A 22,978-nucleotide genomic window follows, 5' to 3' on the forward strand; every position below is an offset into this window, starting at 1 on the left:
ATCCATGTGTAACACAATTTCAGGGATGTGGAAACGGCCCAAGTGATCATCAATACAAGAGTGGATTAGTGAAGTGTGATGTATGTATACGATGGAGCTTTCTGCTAAGCCACAGAGGGCAGTGGTGATCTAGCGCCTCTTGTATTGTCCTGGATAGAGCTGGAGCCCATTCTACTGGGTGAAGTATCACAAGAATGGAGGGACAAGCACCACATGTCCTCACCACCAAGTTGGTATTGACTGATCAACACTTAGGTACACATATAGTGGTAAGATTCATCAGGTGTTGAGTGGATGGGGGGAGGTAGGGCTGGGTGTATACACATCTAATGGGTGCAGTGTACACTGTCTGGGGCACAGACATGCTTGAAGCTGTGACTCGGGTGGCAAGGGCAATGTATGTAGCCTGAACATTTGTACTCCCGTAATATGCTGAAATAAGAAAAAAAAAAAAAACTTAAAAAGAAGTCCTAAGCAAGAGTTCAGTAGGCCACACAAACCAAGCTAAGTTCTAAAAATATTCTAAAAACTTTCCAAAGTTATTTCTTCTTTCCACTAATGTGATAACCTGCAGAGCAGTTCATTTACGTGGATTTACCACTAGAAAATGTTTCTGAAGTTTTTTATACTCTGCTGACATATAGAATGGGATGGTGTATTTCTCTTTTATTATGTTTGCTTACAGTTCCTTTGGGGAGGGAGCAAGGAAAGAAAAGTAGTGAGTCAAGTTTTAGGTTAAAAACAACAAAAAAATTACTGAAACCCCTAAACTGATATAATGTTAAAAATATAAACCCATGTAATTTTATGAAACTCTTTTCAGTTTTGTATAGTACATTGATGCAACTGTTTCCTACACCTTAAGGTTTGCCTTACCAAAGGGAAGGGTGCCAATGACCAGCAGAGAGAGGATCACCCCGAGGCTCCACACATCAACCTCAGGGCCATGACATCTCTTGCACTGGAAGAGCTCGGGGGCTGTGCGTGGAGCAGTGCCGCAAAGGTTTCCAGTTGAGTGCCCAAAGTACATTCGTTGCTGAGGCTGAAATCTGTTATTTTGGTGTTATACTTGTCATCTAATAACAGATTCTCCAGCTAGAGGGAAAACATCAAGACAAAAATAAAATTTAACTGAAATTAGGCATTTCATAAAAAAGCTTTTGTAATGATATAAAGTTAATATCTCCTAATTAATGAAATGAGAAAACATTTTTTTAGAGAGAAAAAAGGGGAGATAGATTGGAACTCCTAATTTTATAACATTAAGAATCAATAACAGATATGAAGTGCTAGAATAATAATCATTAATTCTTATGCTAATTTAAACATCAAATGCCCCAAGATCAAGAAAAATTTTGACAGGCTTTTTTCATTTGTTTGTTTTTTAGAGACAGGATCTCACACTGTCATCCAGGCTGGAGTGCAATGGTACAAGCACAGCTCACTGCAAAATCAACCTCCTGGGCTGAAGCAATCCTCCTGCCTCAGTCTCCTAAGTAGCTGGGACTACAGGTGCATGCCACCATGCCTGACTAATTTTTTATTTTATTTTTCTTGTACAGATAGGTTTTTTATGTTGCCCAGGCTGGTCTTGAACTCCTCACCTCAAGTGATCCTCCTGCCTTGGTCTCCCAAAGTGCTAGGATTACAGGCCTGAACCACCACTCCCCACCTATTCTCTTAATACAAAATCTTACTCATTTCCTGGATCAAGATGAGTACTATTTCTTTTAGAGGGAGATCTCCCCGTGTTTAAAATGAATGATCCAGAGAGTTTCTTTTATACCAAGCTCAACATTTTTATATGTTCTTTACACTAGATTTATATTAAATACTTATGGATTAAGCAAGAAAGACTAAAAGAACTCTTTCTTTTAAAAAATCTGAGTGTTTTGAACTTCCACATTTAGCTATGAAGGAGTGACTAGTTTTGTATTTTCTCTTTAACCATCAACAATTCAAATTCTGAACAAAATATATGAAGCAAACGTTTTCAGGCATTGGATGACAGAAAGCATGCGCCATAATCCTTTAAAGAAGGGGAACAAGTGAAGTGAACTCAACTTTTCCTCTGTTTTCTGCCCACGGGTGCTCTCTGGACTGCAGAAGATAGAGCCCAAGTAGAGAGTCAGAGGCTTCCGAAGCAGCTGAGAAGGCTGGAATTTGTGGGACAAGGAAACATTGAGAAGGCAGTGCACTAACAGGAGAAAAAAGGAGAGAAATGCTTAGGAGGTAATTCCTCTTGGAATGTACGTACACAGGGCATGGATCTGCAAGACACAGCAAAAGCAAAAAGTGACAGGACTGAAAGGAGAAGTAGACAAGTGCAAATTATAGCTGGAGATTTTAATCACTCTTTCACCAACTGACAGAACAAAAAGACAAAATAAAATCATCATGGATATGAAACGTTTGAGCAGTACTATCAGCCAACTTGACCTACCTGATGTTTAGAGACACTAACCCAACAACTGAAGAGTCCACATTCAAGTACACATGGAATGTTCACCAAGATAGACTACATGCTGGGCCATAAAATATATCTCAAATTTCAAAACATTGAAATCATATAGAGTATGTTCTTTGACCACAGCAGAATGAAACTGGAAATGAGTCTAACAATAAAATATTTTTAAAAAATAAAGCCCAAATATTTTGAATATTAAACAACAGACCTCTAAGTAACCCATGGGTCAAAGAAAAAACCCCAAGAGAAATTTTAAAATATTTTACACTGAATGATAATGAAAATACAACATATCAAAATTTTTGAGATGTAACTAACACAATGCCTAGGGAGAAATTTAAAGCCTAAAATGATTATATTAGAAAGGAAGTAAAGTTTAAAATCAGTGATCTTAGTGTACACTTTAAGAGGTCGGGGGAGGGGGAGGAAGCAACTTAGAAAGTGACTAGAAGAAAAGAACTAATAATAGTAATAAAAAAGATAAATCATAAAAATAATAAATCAAGTTATTTAAAGCAAAACATCAATTCTTTGAAAAGATTAATAAAATTAAGACAAACTGATAAAGAAAAAATAGAGAAGAGACAAATTACAATTATCAGGTATAAAAAAGGAGACATCACAAGAAATTCAACAGGATGAAAGATAGTAAGGAAATATTATAATAGGCTTTATGCCAATAAATTTGACAACTTAAGAAAAAATGCACAAATTCTTGAAAAAAACTACTTTTACCAAAACTGATACAACGAGAAATACAAAATCTGTACAACTCTATAATTGCTAAAGAAATTGAATTGGTAATTTTAAAAAACCTCTCAAGAAGAAAACTTAAGTCCGGGTGATTTCACTTGTGCATTCTGTCACAAATCTAAGGCAGAGGCCAGATGGTGGCTCACACCTCTAATCCTAGCACTTTGGGAGACTGAGGTGGAAGGATCACTTGAGGCCAGGAGTTCAATACCCTCCTGGGCAACAGAGCAAGATCCCATCTCTACAAAACAACGGAAAAATTAGCCAGGTGTGGTGGCGAGGGCCTGTAGTCCCTGCTACTCAGGCAGGTGAGGCAGGAGGATTGTTTAAGCCCAGAAGTTTGAGATTGCAGTGAGCTCTGATGACGCCAGTGCCCCTTCAGCCCGGGGAACAGACTGAGGATTGTTTCAAAAAAAAAAAAAACGAAAACAAAAAAACCAGTTGATTAGTTAAAAATCAATGTAATTCACCATATTAACAGAATGAAGGGAAAAAGTTATATCTCAATAGATACAGAAAAAGTATTTCACAAAATTCAATATCCACTTATGAAAAACTTCAGCAAACTATAAAAGAAGAGAATTCTCTCAATCTGATAAAGAAAATCTACAAAAAAATTATAGCTGACTTTATACTTAATGATTGAAAGACTGAATGCTTCCCCCTGTGACTGTGAACAAGACAAGTATCTTCACTCCTGCTGCTTCTATGCAGCATTGCATTGGATGTTCTAACTGGTTTAATAAAGGAAGAAAAAGGAATAAAAGTTTAAAGGTGGAACAGAAGAAGTAAAAATGTCACAAACAACATGATTGCCTGCATAGGGATTCCTAAGGAATCTAAAAAAAAATTAAAAAAAAAAAAAAAACGATTGGAAATAGTAAGTGAATTAGCAAGGTTTCAGGACAAAAGAGAAATAATAAAAAAGTTCCTATTTCTATATTATGGCAAAGAACAATTGTAAGTTAAAAAAATCACTGTGATTTAAAATATTGTCAAAAAACATGAAATCGCAGCGATAAATTTAATGAAATAAGCGTAAGACCTGTATACTGACAACTAGAAAGCACTGCGGAGAGAAATTAAAGAAGACCTATTTAGGAGATGTATACATGTTCAGAGACTGACAGACTCAATGTTCTTAAGATGTTAATTATGCTCCCTCACTTCCAGTTATCTCTAGATTGAAAGCAATCCTTATCAAAATCCCAGCAGCATGTAGGTGAACAATGACCAGCTGATTCTCAAATTTATATAGAAACACAAAGGACCTAGAATAGCCAAAATTTTCTTGAAAAGGATGGTCAAAGTCGGAGGACTTACACTTCCTGATTGTAAGGTCTACAATATCACTGCAGTAATCAAGACAGTGATTATTCATATAATGATAACAATTGAACAGAATATCAAGTTCAGAACTAGATCCTCACATATATGGTCAATTGATTTTCAAGGATCAATGCAGGATAGTCCTAAAGGGTGCTGAATCAACATGAGAATATATGCATATTAAAAAAAAAACCCACGACCTTTCCCTTATACCATTTATTAATATTTCACTGAATTCTTTTTTTGTTTGAGTCAGTTTTAGCACTGATTTTTCTGGGATTTTCCAGGTACTCTATGCCATCATCTGCAATTAGAGGGAGTTTTTTCTTTTATCTTGACTTACTCTTACACCTCTAATTAATTTCTCTTGTCAAACTGCCTGGCTATCACCTGTAGGAAAATGTTGCAAAGTAGTGGAGCTAGTAGGCATGTTTGCCTTGCTCCAGATCTTAGTCGAAAGTGCCTGTGTTGGTTCTCTGTTAAATACGGTACTAGTTTTACAACTAAGCTATCTGTATTTTATCATGTTCAAATAGTATCCCTCCAATTTCTATTTCCTGAGTGTTTTTATCATGAATTGGTATTGAATTTTGGTAAGACTTTCCCTGTATCTCTGGAAATAATCAAATAAGTCATGTCTTAGATGTATTAATATGGCATATATTATTAGGTGTCCTCATATTGAACCAACCTTCCATTCCTAGAATAAATTCGACTTGGTAATGGTGTAGTACCTTCTTACTATGGTGTTGGATTTTCTGATAATATTTTCTTTTGAGTGATACTGGTGTCAAGTTTTCTGTCTCTATACTGTCATTACCCAGTTTAAATATCAGTGTCACATTTGCTTCATAAAAATAATTAAGAAGTTTTTCTTCTTTCAAGGTTCTGGAGCATTGGGACTATCTAGTCTTTGAATGTTTGGTAGAATTCTGTGAAACCATATGGACTTGGAGATTTGTTGGGATAGTTCCTTAAATAACTTCCTCTGTTTTTCTATGGAAATTGTCTATTTAAGTTATCTAACTCTAATGTGCTTAATTTCAGTAATCTGGTTTTCCTTAGGAAATTATCCATTTCACTTAGGTTTTCAAATTTATTTCAGTACAGCGGGGATAACTCAACTCTATCACATTATGTTCTAATTATACATAATTTATTTGTGTAGAGCAGGGATCAGCAAACCTTTCCTTAATGGGCCACATAGTAAATATTTTAGGTTATAGGCCAGATGACCTCTCTCTTTGGTACTCAACTTGCCCTTGTAGTCCAAAAGCAGCCACAGACAATATGTAAATAAATGAGCATGGCTGTATAACTTTACTTACAAAAACAGCCAGCCAGTCTATGGGCTGTAGTTGGCCAACCCTTGACAAAAGTGCAACAAAGTACTCTCTTATGATTTTTAAAATTTGTTTTAATAATGATTTCTCCCTCATTTTATAGGTTGTGCTTTCTCTTATTTTCTCTTGTCAAACTGTATGGCTATCACCTGTGGGAAAATGCTGCAAAGTAGTGGAGATAGTAGGCATGTTTGCCTTGTTCCTGATCTTAGTAGAAAATGTCTATGTTGGTTCTCTATTAAATAAGATACTAGTTTTACAACTAAGCTAGATGTATTTCCTTTTTTTTTTTGAGACAGGGTCACACTCTGTCACCTGGGCTAGAGTATAGTGGTGTCATCATAGCTCACTGCAACCTCAAGCTCCTAGGCTCAAGCAATCCTCCTGCCTCAGCCTTCCAAGTAGCTGGGACTACAGGCACTCGCCACCATGCCCAGCTAATTTTTTTCTATTTTTAGTAGAGACGAGGTCTCGCTCTTGCTCAGACTGGTCTCAAACTCCTGGCCTCAAGTGATCCTCCCTCCTCAACCTCCCAAAGTGCAAGGATTACAGGTGTCAGCCACCATGCCCAGCCTCTCATTTCTTCTTTATCAAGTTAGTTAATATTTTATCTCTTTTGTTGTTTCAAAAAGCAAATATTTTTATCAACTAGATATTGTTTTCCTATTCTTCTCTTCATTAATTTCTGCTTTTATTTTATTTCCTTCCTATTTTTTTTTCATTTAGTTTGTTCTTTTTGTTTTCTAAACTGGAAATTTAACTCACTTATCTTCACTTTTATTAATAGATGTTTTTTGTGCACTGACTTCCTCTAACCAATGATTCAAAGACATCCCTTATATTCTGATATGTAGTGTTTTCAATATCATTATTTCTTAAAAATTCTGTAATTTCAGCATGTATTTCTCCCTTTGCCTAGAAGTTATTTAGAAGTTTTAAAATTTCCAAGTGACGGACCTTTCTGACTTTTATTTTTGTTAGTAAATCCTAGGTTTATGACATTGTATTACTAACAAGAGTGTTAGTTGTAATATTTCTATTTCATGAATGTTACTGTTGTGCCCTTTGTGACCTAATACTTAATCAGTTTTTGTGAATAAGCCATATAGTCTCCATAACCAGGGAGCAAATTTTATGTACATATACGTCCATAAGATAAAAATTTCACAGTGTCCTTTGTCACATTTAATGCTTTGGGGATTGAGTTCTATTTTCTTGATATCACAATTGCTACTCCTGCTCAATTTTTGTTTCCATTTATGTGATATGTTTTTGTCCAATAGTTTATGTTTAGCTTCTCTGAATCACTTTATTTTAGATATGTCTCTTGTCTCCTCAAAGTTTTTGTTTTTATAAGCCAAACTGAAACTAATGTACTTGGTCTCAAATTTTCTACTTATGCATATTGTTATATTACCTTATTATAAGATGTATATTACTTTCTCATTTATTTTTTAGAAGTTAGAGAGCAGGGATTGGTATCTCTATTTTTGTTCTACTGATTACTTCCACACTTAAATTTTCACAATACCCTTAGTTATTCCACTGTCTTATTTAACCTTTTACTATCTGGTTTGTCAGCATTTTTTTCCCCCTCAGTATTCTTTAAAACCCACCTATTACCAACACATTATCCTCTTTTCTCCTCCCATCTTTTTAGTTGCAATATTGTACTTTCTTACAATATGCAACAGTTAGACATTAGTCTTCTACACTGGTCCTCACCTTCTTAATCCTTTTGCTGAAACTTTCCCATCATCAATTGTTTGGATGAAGCTCACCCTCTAATATATTCCTCAGAAATGGCTGGTGGATACAGAAATTACCCAAGTTCTTGTATGTTGAAAACTTTTTTTCTACAGCTTTGCTATTTGAAGGATATCTCAATTGGCTATAAAATCCATAGTTCACACTTTCCTTGAGTTTTAAAAAAGATACACCTCCATTGTTGCCTTGCTTTGTATGTCAGTTTTGCAATGTCTGATGCTTTTTGTAAGTTTGCCTTTGCCTTTTTAAGTTATGTGTTCTTTTTGACTGGAAGACTTGATGATTTTATCTCTTAAATCTAACAGTTTTACTAAGACATATCTCAGAGTTGATAATTATGGGTTAATTTTTCCAGGTACCCAGTAAGTCCTTTCAGTTAGTAGATTTAGGTTTTTTTCCATTTCTGGAATTTTTTCCTAGATTATATTTTTAAATAGTAATTCTGTTCCATTGCTTTTTCTTCTTCAGGAACTCTGATAATATGAACATTATGTCTTCTTTGCCTGTCTTCCATTCCCAATACTTTCTCTGACTCATTTACCTTTTTATGTCATTTTCAATTCTCTTGGTTGTTTTCATACCTTTCTTCATTTCCCTTTATTAAATTTTTATTTGAACCTATTCTCCCTTGACTATCTCATCTTTGTTGACTTATAATTTGTCTTTTCTTCCATTTCTTCCCTGCATTTCATTAATTTTTTTCATTTCTCTCTTTTTCATCATTTCCATTCTTAGTTTTAAAATTTCTAATCCAAAGTGTTTTTAAACCTTCAAATGCTTGTTTGAGTACACTCAATTCTGTGTGGAGTGTAGACTTACAGGTTTCCTTCTGTTTCCTGGTTGTTTTCTGGGGAGAGGTAGGTAGTCTCCCAGGGAGATTTGTATAAACAGTTGTTTGCTGATTTTCTGCAGTAAGTTCTCTTTGGATTTTATTTCCTCTTGTTCATTTTTGTGACACTTGGGAGGACGGGGGCGGTAGTTTACAAGATTATCCAGTTTAATGTCATCCTAGCAAAGCCCACATGAAGCCTTTCATAGTGCTGCAAGTGTTGCTAATGTAAATGTTAGCAATGAGGATCCGGGGGCACAGATTTGGCAGTTACCTCAAAAGGAAACCAAGGTAGAGTTGAAATAACTAACCAAATATTTGAAGGGGATAAAAGGGTAGGATCAAGAATGGCAGAACACAGATGAGGTGGTGTGAAATATAGTGAATTTCACTATAATGTGCACAATTGTTCTATTGTATTATCGTGGAGCAGTGCTTCTCAAAGTGTAGTAGGCAAGCAGGAATTGATCTGTGAGCTTTATGCTATCCAATCAGTATAGAAAATGGAAATTAAGTGTTTAGAAATGTTCATAAGTTGATAGTAATTTTATGTCTGTTGAATTTAATAAAAAAATTGAACTCACATTGTCTGTTTTAATTTCTTTTTTAATGATTCTTGTATAGTATTTTACAAAAGTATGAATCTGTCAAAGAGTAAAAATTTTAAAAACTGATCCTTTACCACAGATAGTTCAAGAACACTACCAGAGTATTTAGCTTGCACCCCAAATTTAAGTAGATTAACTCTACCTTTGTAAATACATGTTAAAAAATAAACACAAATTTGAATATGGACTGGAATATTAGAGATTAACTATTTATTGTTAATTTTCTTAGGTTTACTAATACCACACTAATTATGTAGGAGAATGATATTTTGTAGATATGTAGGAGCTACCTGCTGATATATCTGGGAGTAAGTTATCATGATGTCTGCAACTTGTTGAATGGTATAAGCAAAAGAAAAGACACACAGCAGGCAACCCATGCACATATGGCTAAAGCAAATATGGCCAAATTAACAGTGGTTGAATTTAAGGAGTGGGTATGTGGATAATGATACTATATTTTCAACTTTTCAAAACATAAAGTAGGAAAAAAATGTTTAAATAGTACATAACAAATGCAAAGTCCTCCATACCCCAAAGTCACCAGGTCAGGATCCTCCAGATGACTTCTGGATCCTCGCCTTCCTCAAAGCATTTCATTTTATCAAGGCTAAAACAAAAAGGGAAAGCAATACTTTAAGGTCGGCCATGCATCTTGTCCAAAGCGAGTCAGGGTTGTGTTCTAAATACATCGCTGTATTAAGCAGTCAAGTAAAATCCAAAAAGCAACTCAGAGAAGAGGCCAGAACTCAAGGCAATGATTTCCATGCTGATTATTTTATGAAAAGCATAAATAGCCCATGAAGGCAACCAGTATCATTAGAGAAAGAGATCATAAAAAGTTATTTGTATATTTTCAATCCAAATAAGGCACTTGTGGGGGAAATCTCAGTACTAGCATACCCAGGAGATCCCCACAAGAAACCATAGTTAATCAGGGTTTTAACATTCCAATGATTAAATCTCCTGGAGCCTCAACCATGACTCAGGGTCCTCCATTATCAAAGTGCCTGTCAGTGGCAAGCACACGTCGCTGTTACCCTGATTGCTTTTCTTTATTAACAAGCACTTTTTTTAATTTTTTAAATTCAAAATATCCTGTGGGTACAGATTTTTTTTAGACATGGCTTGATAGGCTTGAGTTTCTGTCACCCGAATAGTGTTCATTGCACCAGTAAGGTGAGTTTTGCCCTACCCCTCCTTCCCCCTGCCCACTGCTCGATTTCCAATGACTTTTACTTTCCTCTGTGTACTTGTGTGCCCATCGTTAACAAGGGCTTTTGAAATTGGAGAATAGAAAAACTATCCTTTGATGAAGCTGTCTTCTTCCTCTACTCCGACTCGCAGAAATTGTGCATCGGGGTCCTGGGACTTCTCCCGGTGTTCCAGGAAGGCTCCAGCCCGCTGAAAGCTTTGAAAGGGCGATCCTCCTACCCCAGGTCTAAACCACACGTCTTCCCAGGGAGGAATCCCAGAGGACAGCGGGAGCTAGGCCGCACCGGTTGTCCACAAACTGCAAGAGCCCCTCGGTCCCGCACTCACCCGCACACCGCCCTCATCGGCCACCGCCTCCAGGCTGCAGCCCAGATCCTGGCCACCGCGGCATCCTCCGGGTCCCAGTCCGCGACCTCTCCACGCCCGGGCAGCGCGGGGGCCGGGGGCTCCCTCAGCGACAAGTCCCCGGCCCCGCGCAGCCGGCCAGGCCACAGCTCCCCAAAGGAGCCCGCATGGAAAGCGGGCGTGTTTAGTTCGGGAAGCTGGTGCTCTGCAAAGTTGCAGCCACCAGTGCTGGCGATCCGGTCCTGCCTGCTGACAACCCCGCCGCAGGTTGAACGGTCCCAGCCGCCTTCAGCCGGTTTCGTTCCACTCCCTCCCTTCCCGGCAACTGCCAGGCGATGAAGGCGTCGCGGAGCCTGATGGGACTTGCAGTCGCCAGCGGGGCCCGGCCTGCGAGCGGTGGGCGGCGCGGGCGGGGCTGCACACACTACATCACAGCCCCGCAGAGCCGCGCCCGGGGCCGTGTTGTCCTCCCTGTCCGGCCCTGTAGGGAGCTGGGGCGGCTCTAGCGCGCTGCGGCAGGTCGGGCTGGGTTCCCGGAGCCGCTGAGTCCCCTGCCCCTTGCAGTTACCTAGCAACACCCCCGCCCCGCCGGTAGGGCGGCCTCGCCTCGCCCTTACCACACCGCCCTGTTGCTCTGGGCCCGAGGCTCCAGGACTTTTCTTTGGCTCCAGGGTTAGCAGGATGCTCTGCTACGGCCCTGCCCTAGACCCTGAGAGACAAGGGGGCCCAGGGCTGACACCAGGGTCACGACCAGCCCTCCATATCCTGTCCTTTCAGAACCTCCCCAAAAGCCCGAAGTTTGCATGCATGTATACACATATGCATTGCTATATGCTGTATGCGTAGTGTTTCAGAAACTCTACTCTGTATCACACACTGTACATTATTAACCCTAATGTGTCTTTTTACAAATCACAACAACACATTTCCAAGTAGGGATTATCATCCCCATGTTGGTGTTGAAGGAGTTAACTGCTAGGAAATAGAAACAGGATTGGATCTGATCTCAACTGGCCTAGCTTCACATGGAGCGCCCTCCATCTCTCAGAGACCCCAAAGGACGTGGCAGGACAAACAGAAGAAGCCTGTCTACTTACGTAGTAGGACATAGTCACATGCCATATAATTCACTCATTTGAAGTGTTCATTCAGTGGTTTGTAGTATATTCACAGAGTTGGGCAACCATCACCACAGTGTATTTGAGAACTTGTTTTCCCACTCCAAAAAAGAAATCTGGGTGCGGCGTGGTGGCCCACCTGTAATCCTAGCACTTCTGGAGGCCAAGGCTTGAGTCCAGGAGTTCAAGGCTGCGATGAGCTATATTTGCACTACTGCAACCAATCACCCACGGTTAGTGACTACATTTATGGTAACTCTGTGTTGAACCATTTGAGGAACTGCCAGACTGTTCTTCAAAGTGGCTGCTCCATTTTACACTCCTATCCTTCGGAGTGCTGATTTCTCCACATCCTTGCCAACACCTGTTACTATGTGAATTTTTTATTATAACAATCTGAATGTTGTAAGGATCTTGTATATTAAAAAAGAAATGAAGACATGCACAAAAGGTTGTAAAATAAAGAAATATTTTATATGTTTACATTAAAAAGTTTAACAGCTCTAATTGCAGGAATGCTGTGCAATAAAGCTATGCTATTCAGAAGATTAAAAACAAATCTTAGTGGATGTCAAATGGTATCTCATTGTGGGTTTGATTTGCATTTCCCTGATGTTATTGAGCATGTTTTTATGTTTATTGATCATCTTCATATTTCTTTACAGAAATGACTATTCACGTTCTTTACCCATTTTTAAATAAAGTTATTTGTCTTGTTACAGGAGCCCTGGTTTTTATCAGTGCACTATTGTCGGAGATATATATATATATATATATGTCTGCCTAGCATTGTTTCTTAGATCTGACCTTCCCTACTCATTTTGGTTCTCTGGGGGTTGGCAATAATAGAATCCTTCCCATTCTGGCCACAGTGATTGATTCAAGGATGAGCAAGTGACTCAATTAGAACTAATCAGAATCTTCCTGTGGGATTTTATCTATTGGCTAAGAAGCTCTTTATCAGTTCTGAGGACCTAAGGATGTGTCCTAGGCACAGACTGTGCCTGCCAGTGGAAAAGTTAGGAGGGGCAGAGGCAAGAGTTTGAGTAAGCAAAGGCAGAGAATGGAGAAAAAAAAAAAGCCAAGTGACTTGGAGCTATTGGGACTGAGGCCATCTCCTCCCCTATACTGGACATTATGTAAGGGAGGCAACATTTTACCTCTACCCTCGTAGGGGTTTTCAACTGGGCCTGAAAATTAAATTTACAGAAGACAGAGCAACAGGACAAAAGCATACAAATTTATTTAATACAAAAGTTTTATGTGGCATAGGATTCTTCATCAGGAAAGGAAGACCCAAGGATGCAGTTAGAATTTAATACTTAATTGCTGAATTGGATGAAGAGTAGTAATTGTGAAAATGTGACAAGGGGCTTGGGATATGGTAGTTAATTGGATAGAGAAGTGACTAGGAAGATAAGGGTTAGGAAGATAAGGGTTTCTGTACATATTTCCCTCAGCCTCAACTTTCTAACCTTGATGGTAAAAATGATACTTTCCTTCTGGTATAGGGAGGACATCTTTCACATGGGAATTTCATCTGCTTTTAAGAAAGAGAAAGAAGATCAGAGTGGTCTTCTTGTACCTGATGTTTTTCAAGGGCTTTTAAATCAAAATACTCAATATGCCACAGTGACATATTTTGGGGTGGCATGTTCTTAACTCCTTCACTAGTAATATTTTTAAATCATAAGCTAGTTTGAGTTGGATTCTCTTACAACCTGAAAACCAATAGTCTTCACAGGTCCTGAAAGATATGATCTAAATTCCTTGACAAGGGGAGCTCTCACTCCAGAGAATGAGGTCATGCTTCAGGCGGAACAAAAAATTGGGTCTAACATATATCTAGGATTTCATATTACAACATCGGCTTCAGGAGTGGAGACCACAGAGGTTCCTGAGCAGCAGTGGGGAAGGGCAGGAACAGGATGACCATAACAGGGGAAGGTTGCTCATTGTCACTGAGATGTAGGGTTGGGGAGCAGCAGCTGGCGAGGCGTGGATTGCAGGGATTAGCAAGGAAAGGAGGGTCAGCAGTGAGCAGCAGCGGCAGTCACAGCAACGTGGCAGGCACTCGGGTCTTATCAGAAGCTGCCCCTTCTTGGGATAAGGCCATGGCAATGGCAGCTTCTGGCTCTGTGGCAGATTTTATCAAAGATGGGGATGTTGGTAGGCCTGGCAATTGGACCAGACCATGGCAGAAAAGAGGTGAAAAGATTCCGAGGTCCTGGGATGAGTACAGTCCCTATAATTCTGGGTGAGCTTTATATGATCCTTGAGGGAGGGAAAAAACTAAGGTTTCCCAGTTGTGGGTACTGGAACCAACCACTGGGTTGGGGTAGTGATGTGGGATTTAGAGTCAGGAATCCTGAGTAGTGGCTCAAACCAAGAGGACTATGGAGCACTATCTGTCCCTTGATTTCCCAGCTTTGCTTATTGAAGAAAAGATTAAGAACTAGGGAGTGGGAACAGGACATGTGAGCTCTTGAAGTTGGCCTCTGAGCCTTAGTTTCTTTACCTAAGATGCTTATGTGGGCTCAGCAGGGGATGGAAATGGGAAATGCTTGCTGGGGGGAGCTGTGGCCAACTGGGGAGAGCCTGCCTCTGTGTAAAAGGAGCCACCGTGGTGGTGCCATGCAAGAATGCAGGCCTCGTCTATAGGAGGTTCCAAAGAAGCCAGATAGCTATTTTGTTTTGTTTAATTTTTTGTTGTTTTAGAGATAGGGTTTCATTCTGTCAACCAGGCTGGTGTGCATCGGCATGATCATAAGTCACTGTAGCCTCCAACTCCTGGGCTAAAGCAACTTTCCCACCTCAGCCTCCCAAGTAGCTGGAACTACAGGCACCTGCCACCATGCCAGGCTAATTTTTAATGTTTCTTTGTAGAGATGGAGTCTCGCTATACTTCCCAGGCTAGTCTTGAACTCCTAGCCTCAAGTAATCTTTCCACCTCGGCTTCCCAAAGCATTGAGACTACAGGTGTGAGTGATGGTACCCAACCTAGTTTTTCTTAAGTGTGAGATCTCCTGATTGTAACATGTTGGAAACTAATTTAAATAAAATTTAAAAACAATATTCAGTTTCAGGGCAATATAGCATACTCCATCTCTAAAAATAATTAATAATCATAATAATAATAAGCAGTATTTGGGCCAAACATAATGCACACAGGCATCTGGCCTATGGCCCACCAGTTTGTGATCTCTGATCTGTATTGTCATTTCTGATCTATTGTGTCTTTAAAAATCCATCCAGCTCCCACTGTGTAATTCCACATGTGAAATTGTTTCAGTTTGTTTTCCACAGTATTCTGCCACGGCCCCAAGGCCTTCTTTCTCATAATTAGACTATAGGTACCTGGAAGCCTCACTGGGATTGAAATCATGTCTGTATCCCACCCATTTAAAAGTTGGCTGTCCAAGTTGTATTTCCATCTAGTTCTTTCTGATGTCTACATCTTTCCTAGAGATAAATAATTTATGTTATTATTGTCCTCTGGCTTCAGTTTTTTTTCCCCTGAGTGTAGAATTGATCTAGATTTTTTAAAAATAATTTTGAATAAGCAGTAGCCTCACATGGCACATAATCTAAAAGATACAAATATTATACAGTGAAAGATAATTCTCTCTTACTCCCTTTTTCCCCAGCCATGTAGAGGCCCTTCCTGGAGGTAACCGTAATCATATTAGCAGGTTTTTGTTTTGTATTCCAAATAAATCATACATATATATGTATATACACACAGAGACATACACATATATCTTTTGGTAGCATACTAGATACACTGTTCTATAGTCTATACCTCATGTCTTCTATTTAAGGGTACATCTTAGACATCCTTTTGTATTAATATGTAAAGAGTATCCCAAATTCTTTCACTGTATGGATCTCTCAACTTTCTTTAACTAGTTCTCTATTGAAACACAGTTAGGTTGTTGGTTGTCTTTTGATATTGCAAATAATGCAGCAATGAGTAATCTTATAGGAAGTCATTTTTCTCACATGTATCTGTGCTCTGACCTCAATTAAAATTTTTATTTAAACATTCTTCTTCTTCTTTTTTTCTTTTTCTTTTTTCTTTTTCTTTTTCTTTCTTTTTTTTTTTTTTTTTTTGAGCTAAGGTCTTACTCTGTCACCCAGGAGAGATCACAGTGTTACCAAAAGCTCAGCACTTGTCCCTGAGGCCACATCAGAAGAACGAGGACAAGTGGCTTGAGGAAAAGGAAAGAGAAGTTTATTAATTTGCCAGCAAATGAGAATGGCAAGCTCTCATCTAAAAGTACCATTTCCCATCCCGCCCCCCCACACCCTTTTAGCACAAATACAGAGCTTTTCAAAGGGGGTTTTCAACTTTGGGCTACTGCTGTTCCACTGTAGCATCTCTGGTGAAGATCATCTCCTCACTTCTGTTCCATTGAGCCAACTCCTGGGGTTTAAGATACTAGAAACCAAGAACTAAGAGCATTCCTCTGCCCTTCTGATTCTTGGCCTCAGTCAGGGGTGCAAGTTTTACTTCCCAAAAGAGTGGGTGGGGGTGTTAAAGAGACACCTTGTCAAACATTTTGCTCTTTTTCAGGACTTTACCTCTATTACAACAGCTCACTGTAACCTTGAACTCTTGAGCTCAAGTGGTACTCCAGCCTCAGCTTCCAAGTAGCTTGGACTGGAGAGATAGCTGATCAGCTCTTAGTCCTAAAGGCAATTGATAGAATAATAATAACCATTCAGTTATAACCATTCCAAGACCTGACATTAATTATAAGGAATTCTAACAACTCAGATGGAAACCTGAATCTAGTCTCTTTAATTCTAAGCAGTGTTCCTTGTAAAGGTTGAATAACTGTTAATAGACATATATTTGTGTGATAACTTGCTTTTTATTCTCTAAATTGCCTCCAATGTATTGCCTTAGGATATCTCTACTGTTTCTTGTTCTCCCACTACTGTAACAGAGGGAATGGCCTGAAAAACAAACAAACAAAAAACCGAAAAAAAAAACAGCAAAAATGTTTTCTGTCTCTTTAAAACCTCCAAAACCTCCCCAACTCCTTTTGGAAAGTAAAACCTGCATCCCCGTCTCAGGCCAGTGGTCAGGAGGGGCAGGAGAGTGTCTTTTGCTCTTTGTGCTATAGGAGATGGCTCAGCTGAACTGCCAGGCAGAGGCCCAGGTTCAGGCAGGCAGAGGTCCTGGGCAGAGGTCACAAGATTGTCTTCAGCTCTGTATTTCTGCTTATGATTAGGACAATGGCATTTTAGACAGGAATCTCCATCCTTCTCATTTTCCAGCAAATTAATAAACCTCTCTTTCCTTCTCCTCAGACCCCTTGTCCTTGTTCTTCTTAATGCGGCCTCAGGGACAAGTGCCAAGCTTTCAGTAACAGACTTGTCATCCCTGGGTGGGCCCATCATGCCAAAGTAAAGAGGTGTCCCATAGAAAAGAGAAGCCAAGTCCCCACTGAAGGCGCCAGACTTTAGACAATTTAAAATATCTGTTCAAGGAAAAGAGAAAAATGAAAATGTTTTCTGTCACTAATCTTTCTTTGGTTATTTGTTCTGTCTATAGGTTGGAGAGACAACTCCTTAGTGAGGATTTCCCCAGGCTACTGCCTCTTCTGTCCTGATCTGTCTTGCTCCTGGGTTTGTCATCGTAAACTTTGTTCTGTGCTTTATATGATTTTTAAATTTGTAGGAGTCAGTCTCTCAGATCACCTACAGGGTGTGACTAATAGCTCTGTACCCAAGCACCCCATGTTTCTTTCTAACCCAGGCCTATATCAGACCTGTGTACAAGGCAACAGTCCATTTCACCTTGTCAATCCTCAATGATTTTTTTGTTTTTTTGGCCTGGTAACCTGTTGTAAATATACTACCAAAGCTTTGCAATGGCATACATAATTATAAACCTTCCATCCAAAACATTGCCCCAATTCAGCAAGAAGCAGCACGATGACTGCTTCACCCATCCTCCCATAGACATGGAAGAATAAAATCGACAGTTGGGAATATGTAACAGAAAAAATGTCAAAAATGTTTTCTGTCTCTTTAAAACCTCCAAAACCTCCCTCACTCCTTTTGGGAACTAAAACATGCTTCCCTGCCTCAGGCCACTGGTCAGAAAAGGCAGGGGAATGTCCTTTGTTCTTTGTGCTACAGGACATGGCTCAACTGAACTGAGGGGCAGAGGCCCAAATTTGGGCCGGCAGAGGTCCTGGGTGGAGGTCATGGGATTGTCTTCAGCCGAGATGGGATGATCAGAATCATCAACTGTACTTGAACAACAATAGCCTACAACTGAAAACTCTCCCTTTAAAAGCTCTGTATTTCTGCTTAGGATTAGGATGATGGTATTTTAGACAGGAGTCTCCATCCTCCTCATTTGCCAGCAAAGTAATAAACCTCTCTTTCCTTCTCCTCAGCCCACTTGTCCTTGTTCTTCTGATGTGGCCTCAGGGACAAGTGCCAAGCTTTCAGTAACACTACCACCTTCCCAGCTCCATTAAAATGTAAAACTTAGGTAATTAGCTTTTTCTAAGAACAGTGCCAAATTTATGGTAAGGTGTTTTAAATCTTGGATTAGGAAAGAAAGCAAGAAAGTATAGTGGTAGAAAATATAGACTTAGAGAAAAAAGATCAAAAAATATTCTGACCCCTTTGGTTATAGGGATTGTAACAAGGAGGGGGAATTTGGGAGAAGTTTTGGCTTTTTGGTCAGAGGCTTGGAAAAGGATATTGTCTGACTCCTATCACATGAGGCTCGTCACAGCCTGCCAAAGAGGTAGCTTTGAATTACAGCTTATATAGCATCTTCAACAAAGAACAAGGTCAGGTGCAGTGGCTCACACCTGTAATACTTGCACTCTGGGAGGCTGAGGCAGGAGGATCGCTTGAGGTTAGGAGTTCGAAACCAGCCTGAGCAACAGTGAGACCCCATTTCTACTAAAACTAGAAAAAAATTAGCCAGGCATGGTGGTGTGCACCTGTAGTCCCAGCTACTCAGGAGGCAGAGGTGGGAGGATCATTTGAGTCCAGGAATTGGAGGTTGCACTGAGCTATAATGGTTACAAAAGGTCTCACCTAATTCCCTGTGGTCATTTGATTTGTTCAGTTGGTTGCCTATAAGCCTAGGTTCATGGCTCAAATGAACCATTTGCAAATTGAGATTGTCACATTACTATTAATTTTACTTTTTCCCTTTTTAATCTGTTACTTGTTAAAACCTTTACAGAAGTATAACTCCCAACAGACAATGCTGGCCCAGCACTTTGAGATGATAGCAAAAGACATGGAACACACAAAATTGAACTTAATAATGGGCTCCAGGTAGACTTAGCCTGAGAGCCACTTCCTTCAAACCTCTGCTGTCACTCAAATGTGGCTATGAGGGCTTTGACACTGACTCTTAGTTGCCAATCACTCCCCTAACATGGGACACAACCAGGAACTGGGACAGGTCCATCCTGGCATCAAGGGACAATCGATTAATCAGTGATGCTTTCAGAGAAAGATTTTTTTTTTTTTTTGAGACAGAGTCTTGCTCTGTTGCTTGCTGGAGCTAGAGTGCTATGGCATCAGCCTAGTTCACAGCAATCTGAAATTCCTGGGCTCAAGCGATCCTCCTGCCTCAGCCTCCCGAGTAGCTGGGACTACAGGTGTGTACCACCACGCCTGGCTGGTTCCTGAGTTTTGCTAAATGCACCATGGCAACACAAGATATTAACAACAGAGAAAAGTAGATGAGGGGCATATGGGAACCCCATATATTTGCAACTTTTCTATAAATGTAAAACTATTCTAAAATTAAAAGTTGATTTAAATAAAATCACTTCCATAAATAACCAAGCATTCATCACATAAAAATCCAAGGAGTCGCCAAGGATTATGACACCTTTTAGGATGTTTTTGCATATAAGTTTGTGGTTTCAGACCAATTCCCAGAGAAATTTTAGAACAGATTAATAGATAAAGATAATAGCCAACATTTATTGCACTGTTATTATGAGCCAGGCACTACATTAAGCAATTGTAAACACATTAACTCATTGAATTTTCATAAAACTGTATGAAGTAGTCACTATTTCATTCTTACTTTTCAAATAACAAAATAAAATAGTTTATGAGCTGTTAGACATATCAATGTTGATGATGAGGTAATTCATCCAAAAGCATCTCAATAAAAACCACTGGAAGGCATTTGTCTAGTTACTCCATAATTAAGTCTATATATTCTGATTCCTGATTTTGCCTTTTGCTTTCCAAAGTTAATTTCACCCTGAATTCGGACTTAGTGTCGGAAAACATCCTGTTGCATGGCAAGAGTGACACCATCTTGAAGCAAAACCACCATGATAACCAAAAGTTTGACTCCTGCAAACCAAGGTGTTCCCGTGGCATAGACAACCCCACATAAAGAAACAATGCCTGTAGCATAGGTAACCTTTCATCAAGATGTTTATCTAACCTCCCCAGTGGTCACAAGTTTCACTTGAAAGTCTGAGGCATGACCAGCTGCACATGTCTTTACGCTAAAAGCTTGCTATAGAAAGGATATTTTCTGGAGGGCAGGTTCAGGGATCCACTGTCTCTCACCTTCCAGAGACATGGCTTCTGTTTGTAAGTCCCTATTGAATGTTTCTTTCTGAGAAACTGGAATGTCAGCCTCTTTTGTCAGCCTCATATTTCATATTTCTGCATAAGGACATCCAGTTTTCCCAGCACGATTTATTGAAGAGACTGTCCTTTCCCCACTGTACATTCTTGGTAACTTTGTCAAAGATAAGTTCACTATGTTCAGGCTACATACATTGCCTTTGCCACCCAAGTCAGAGCTTTAGGCATGTCTGTCCCCCAGACAGTGCACACTGCACCCATTAGATGTGTATACACCCATCCCGCCTCCCCCATCCACTCGACACTTGATGAATCTTACCACTAAATGTGTACCTAAGTGTTGATCAGTCAATACCAACTTGGTGGTGAGTACATGTGGTGCTTGTCCCTCCATTCTTGTGATACTTCACCCAGTAGAAGGAACTCCAGCTCTATCCAGGACAATACAAGAGGTGCCAGATCACCACTGCCCTCTGTGGCTTAGCAGAAAGCTCCATCGTATACATACATCACACTTCACTAATCCACTCTTGTATTGATGGTCACTTGGGCTGTTTCCACATCCCTGAAATTGTGTTACACATGGATCCCCACAATAAACACTCACCAATGTAAAATCATCCAAAAGCTAAAGGTCAAAGGCCAGATACTACAATGGCTCAAAAGAGAAAACAGAGCAACAAAGTTCAACTCAACAGGGTGAACAGAAATCTGCCCCACTTAATTCTCTCAAATGTGAATGGCTTGAATTTCCTACTAAAGAGACATAGGCTGGCCAAATGGATAAATATAAACAAGCCAAGTATATGCTGTCTTCAGGAAACACATCTAACACACAAGGATGCATTCAGACTCAAGCTGAAGGGATGGAAAACAATATTTCAAGCAAACAGAAGCCAAAAGAAAGCTGGGGTGGTAGTTCTGATTTCAGATAACTTAGTCTTCAAATCAACAAAAGTAATGAAAGACAAAGATGGTCACTCTATAATGGTGAAGGGTACAATTCAACAAGAAGACATAACAATTCTAAATATTTATGCACCTAACTCAGGGGCACCCAGATTCATAAAGCAAATCCTACTTGATCTAAACAAAATGATAAACAGCAACACTGTAATAGCCAGGGACTTCAACATCCCTCTGACAGAACAGGACAGATACTCCAAACAGAAAATAAACAAAGAAACAATGGACTTAAACAGAACTCTAGAACAAATGGGCCTGACTGATATTTACAGAACATTCTACCCCCAAACCACTGAATATACATTTTTCTCGTCAGCTCAGGGGATATTCTCTAAGATTGACCATATCCTAGGCCACAAGACATGTCTAAAAAAATTTAAAAAAAACCAGGAATTATACCATGTATCTTCTCAGACCACATTGGAATAAAATTAGAAGTCAACTCCAAAGGAAACTCTCATCTCTACACAAAGTCATGGAGACTAAACAACCTTCTTATGAACAATTATTGTGTTAAGGAGGAAATCAAGATGGAAATCAAAAGATTCTTGAACTGAATGGTATCAAAAGATTCTTGAAATGAAAAGATTTGAACTGAATGGTAAAGGAGACACAAGTTATCAAAATCAGTGGGACACAGCTAAAGCAGTCCTGAGAGGAAAATTTATAGCCATAAATGCCTACATCCAAAAGACAGAAAGATCACAAATCAACAATCTAATGAATTGTCTCAAAGAACTGGAAAAGGATGAGCAAACCAACCCCAAACCCAGCAGAAGAAAATAAATAGCAAAGATCAGAGCAGAACTAAAGGAAATTGATAATAAAAAAGCTATGCAGAAGATTAACAAAACAAAAAGTTCATTCTTTTTTTTTTTTTTTTTTTTTTGAGGCAGAGTCTCACTTTGTTGCCCAGGCTAGAGTGAGTGTCGTGGCGTCAGCCTAGCTCACAGCAACCTCAAACTCCTGAGCTCAAGGGATCCTCCTGTCTCAGCCTCCCGAGTAGTTGGGACTACAGGCATGCACCACCATCCCCGGCTAATTTTTTTTTTATATATATATTTTTAGCTGTCCATATAATTTCTTTCTATTTTTGGTAGAGATGGGGTCTCGCTCTTGCTCAGGCTGGTCTCGAACTCCTGAGCTCAAACGATCCGCCCACCTCGGCCTCCCAGAGTGCTAGGATTACAGGCGTGAGCCACGGAGCCCGGCCAAAAAGTTCATTCTTTGAAAAAATAAAATTGACATGCCTCATGCTAGATTAAGAAGAAGAAGAAAAGAAAGAACTCTAATAAGCTCCATCAGGAATGAAAAAGGAAAAATTACAACTGATGCCACAGAAATACAAAATATAACCTATGAATACTATAAAAACCTCTATGCACATAAACTTGAAAATGTGGAGGAAATGGACAAATTCTTAGAAACACAGCCTCCCTAGGCGCAATCAGGAAGAAATAGAATTGCTTGGGACTTTTTAAGCAGGAATTGAGACACTCAAAACAATTTAAGTCATATTTTGACCTATAGTCTATGAAATGTTGCAAATAAATTTTCCTAAGTATTGTGATTATCAGTATATTTTATTTTATGCTGCTAATGAACAGTTCACCTTTTCACAAAATTATGAA

General features: G+C 39.3%; 1 protein-coding gene across 1 annotated transcript; it reads right to left on the reverse strand.

The window, feature by feature from the left end:
• Positions 1-1,002: 1,002 nt before the first annotated feature.
• Positions 1,003-11,765, reverse strand: LOC138379699 (uncharacterized). The gene is made up of 4 exons (XM_069464827.1): positions 11,754-11,765; positions 10,639-11,345; positions 9,630-9,706; positions 1,003-1,095 (listed from the first exon to the last, which is right to left on the reverse strand). The coding sequence occupies exons 1-3, from the start codon at positions 11,763-11,765 to the stop codon at positions 9,637-9,639; spliced, it is 789 nt and encodes a 262-aa protein (XP_069320928.1). The 3' UTR covers positions 1,003-1,095; positions 9,630-9,636.
• Positions 11,766-22,978: the final 11,213 nt, after the last annotated feature.

Source organism: Eulemur rufifrons, unplaced genomic scaffold (genome assembly GCF_041146395.1).
Source record: "Eulemur rufifrons isolate Redbay unplaced genomic scaffold, OSU_ERuf_1 scaffold_123, whole genome shotgun sequence".
In the NCBI taxonomy this organism is placed as follows: domain Eukaryota; kingdom Metazoa; phylum Chordata; class Mammalia; order Primates; family Lemuridae; genus Eulemur; species Eulemur rufifrons.

Coding starts and splice junctions, on each gene's coding strand:
- LOC138379699 (XM_069464827.1), bottom strand. Junction 9,707..10,638: donor CCGATGAGGGCGGTGTGCGG/GTGAGTGCGGGA, acceptor TTTTTGTTTTAG/CCTTGATAAAATGAAATGCT.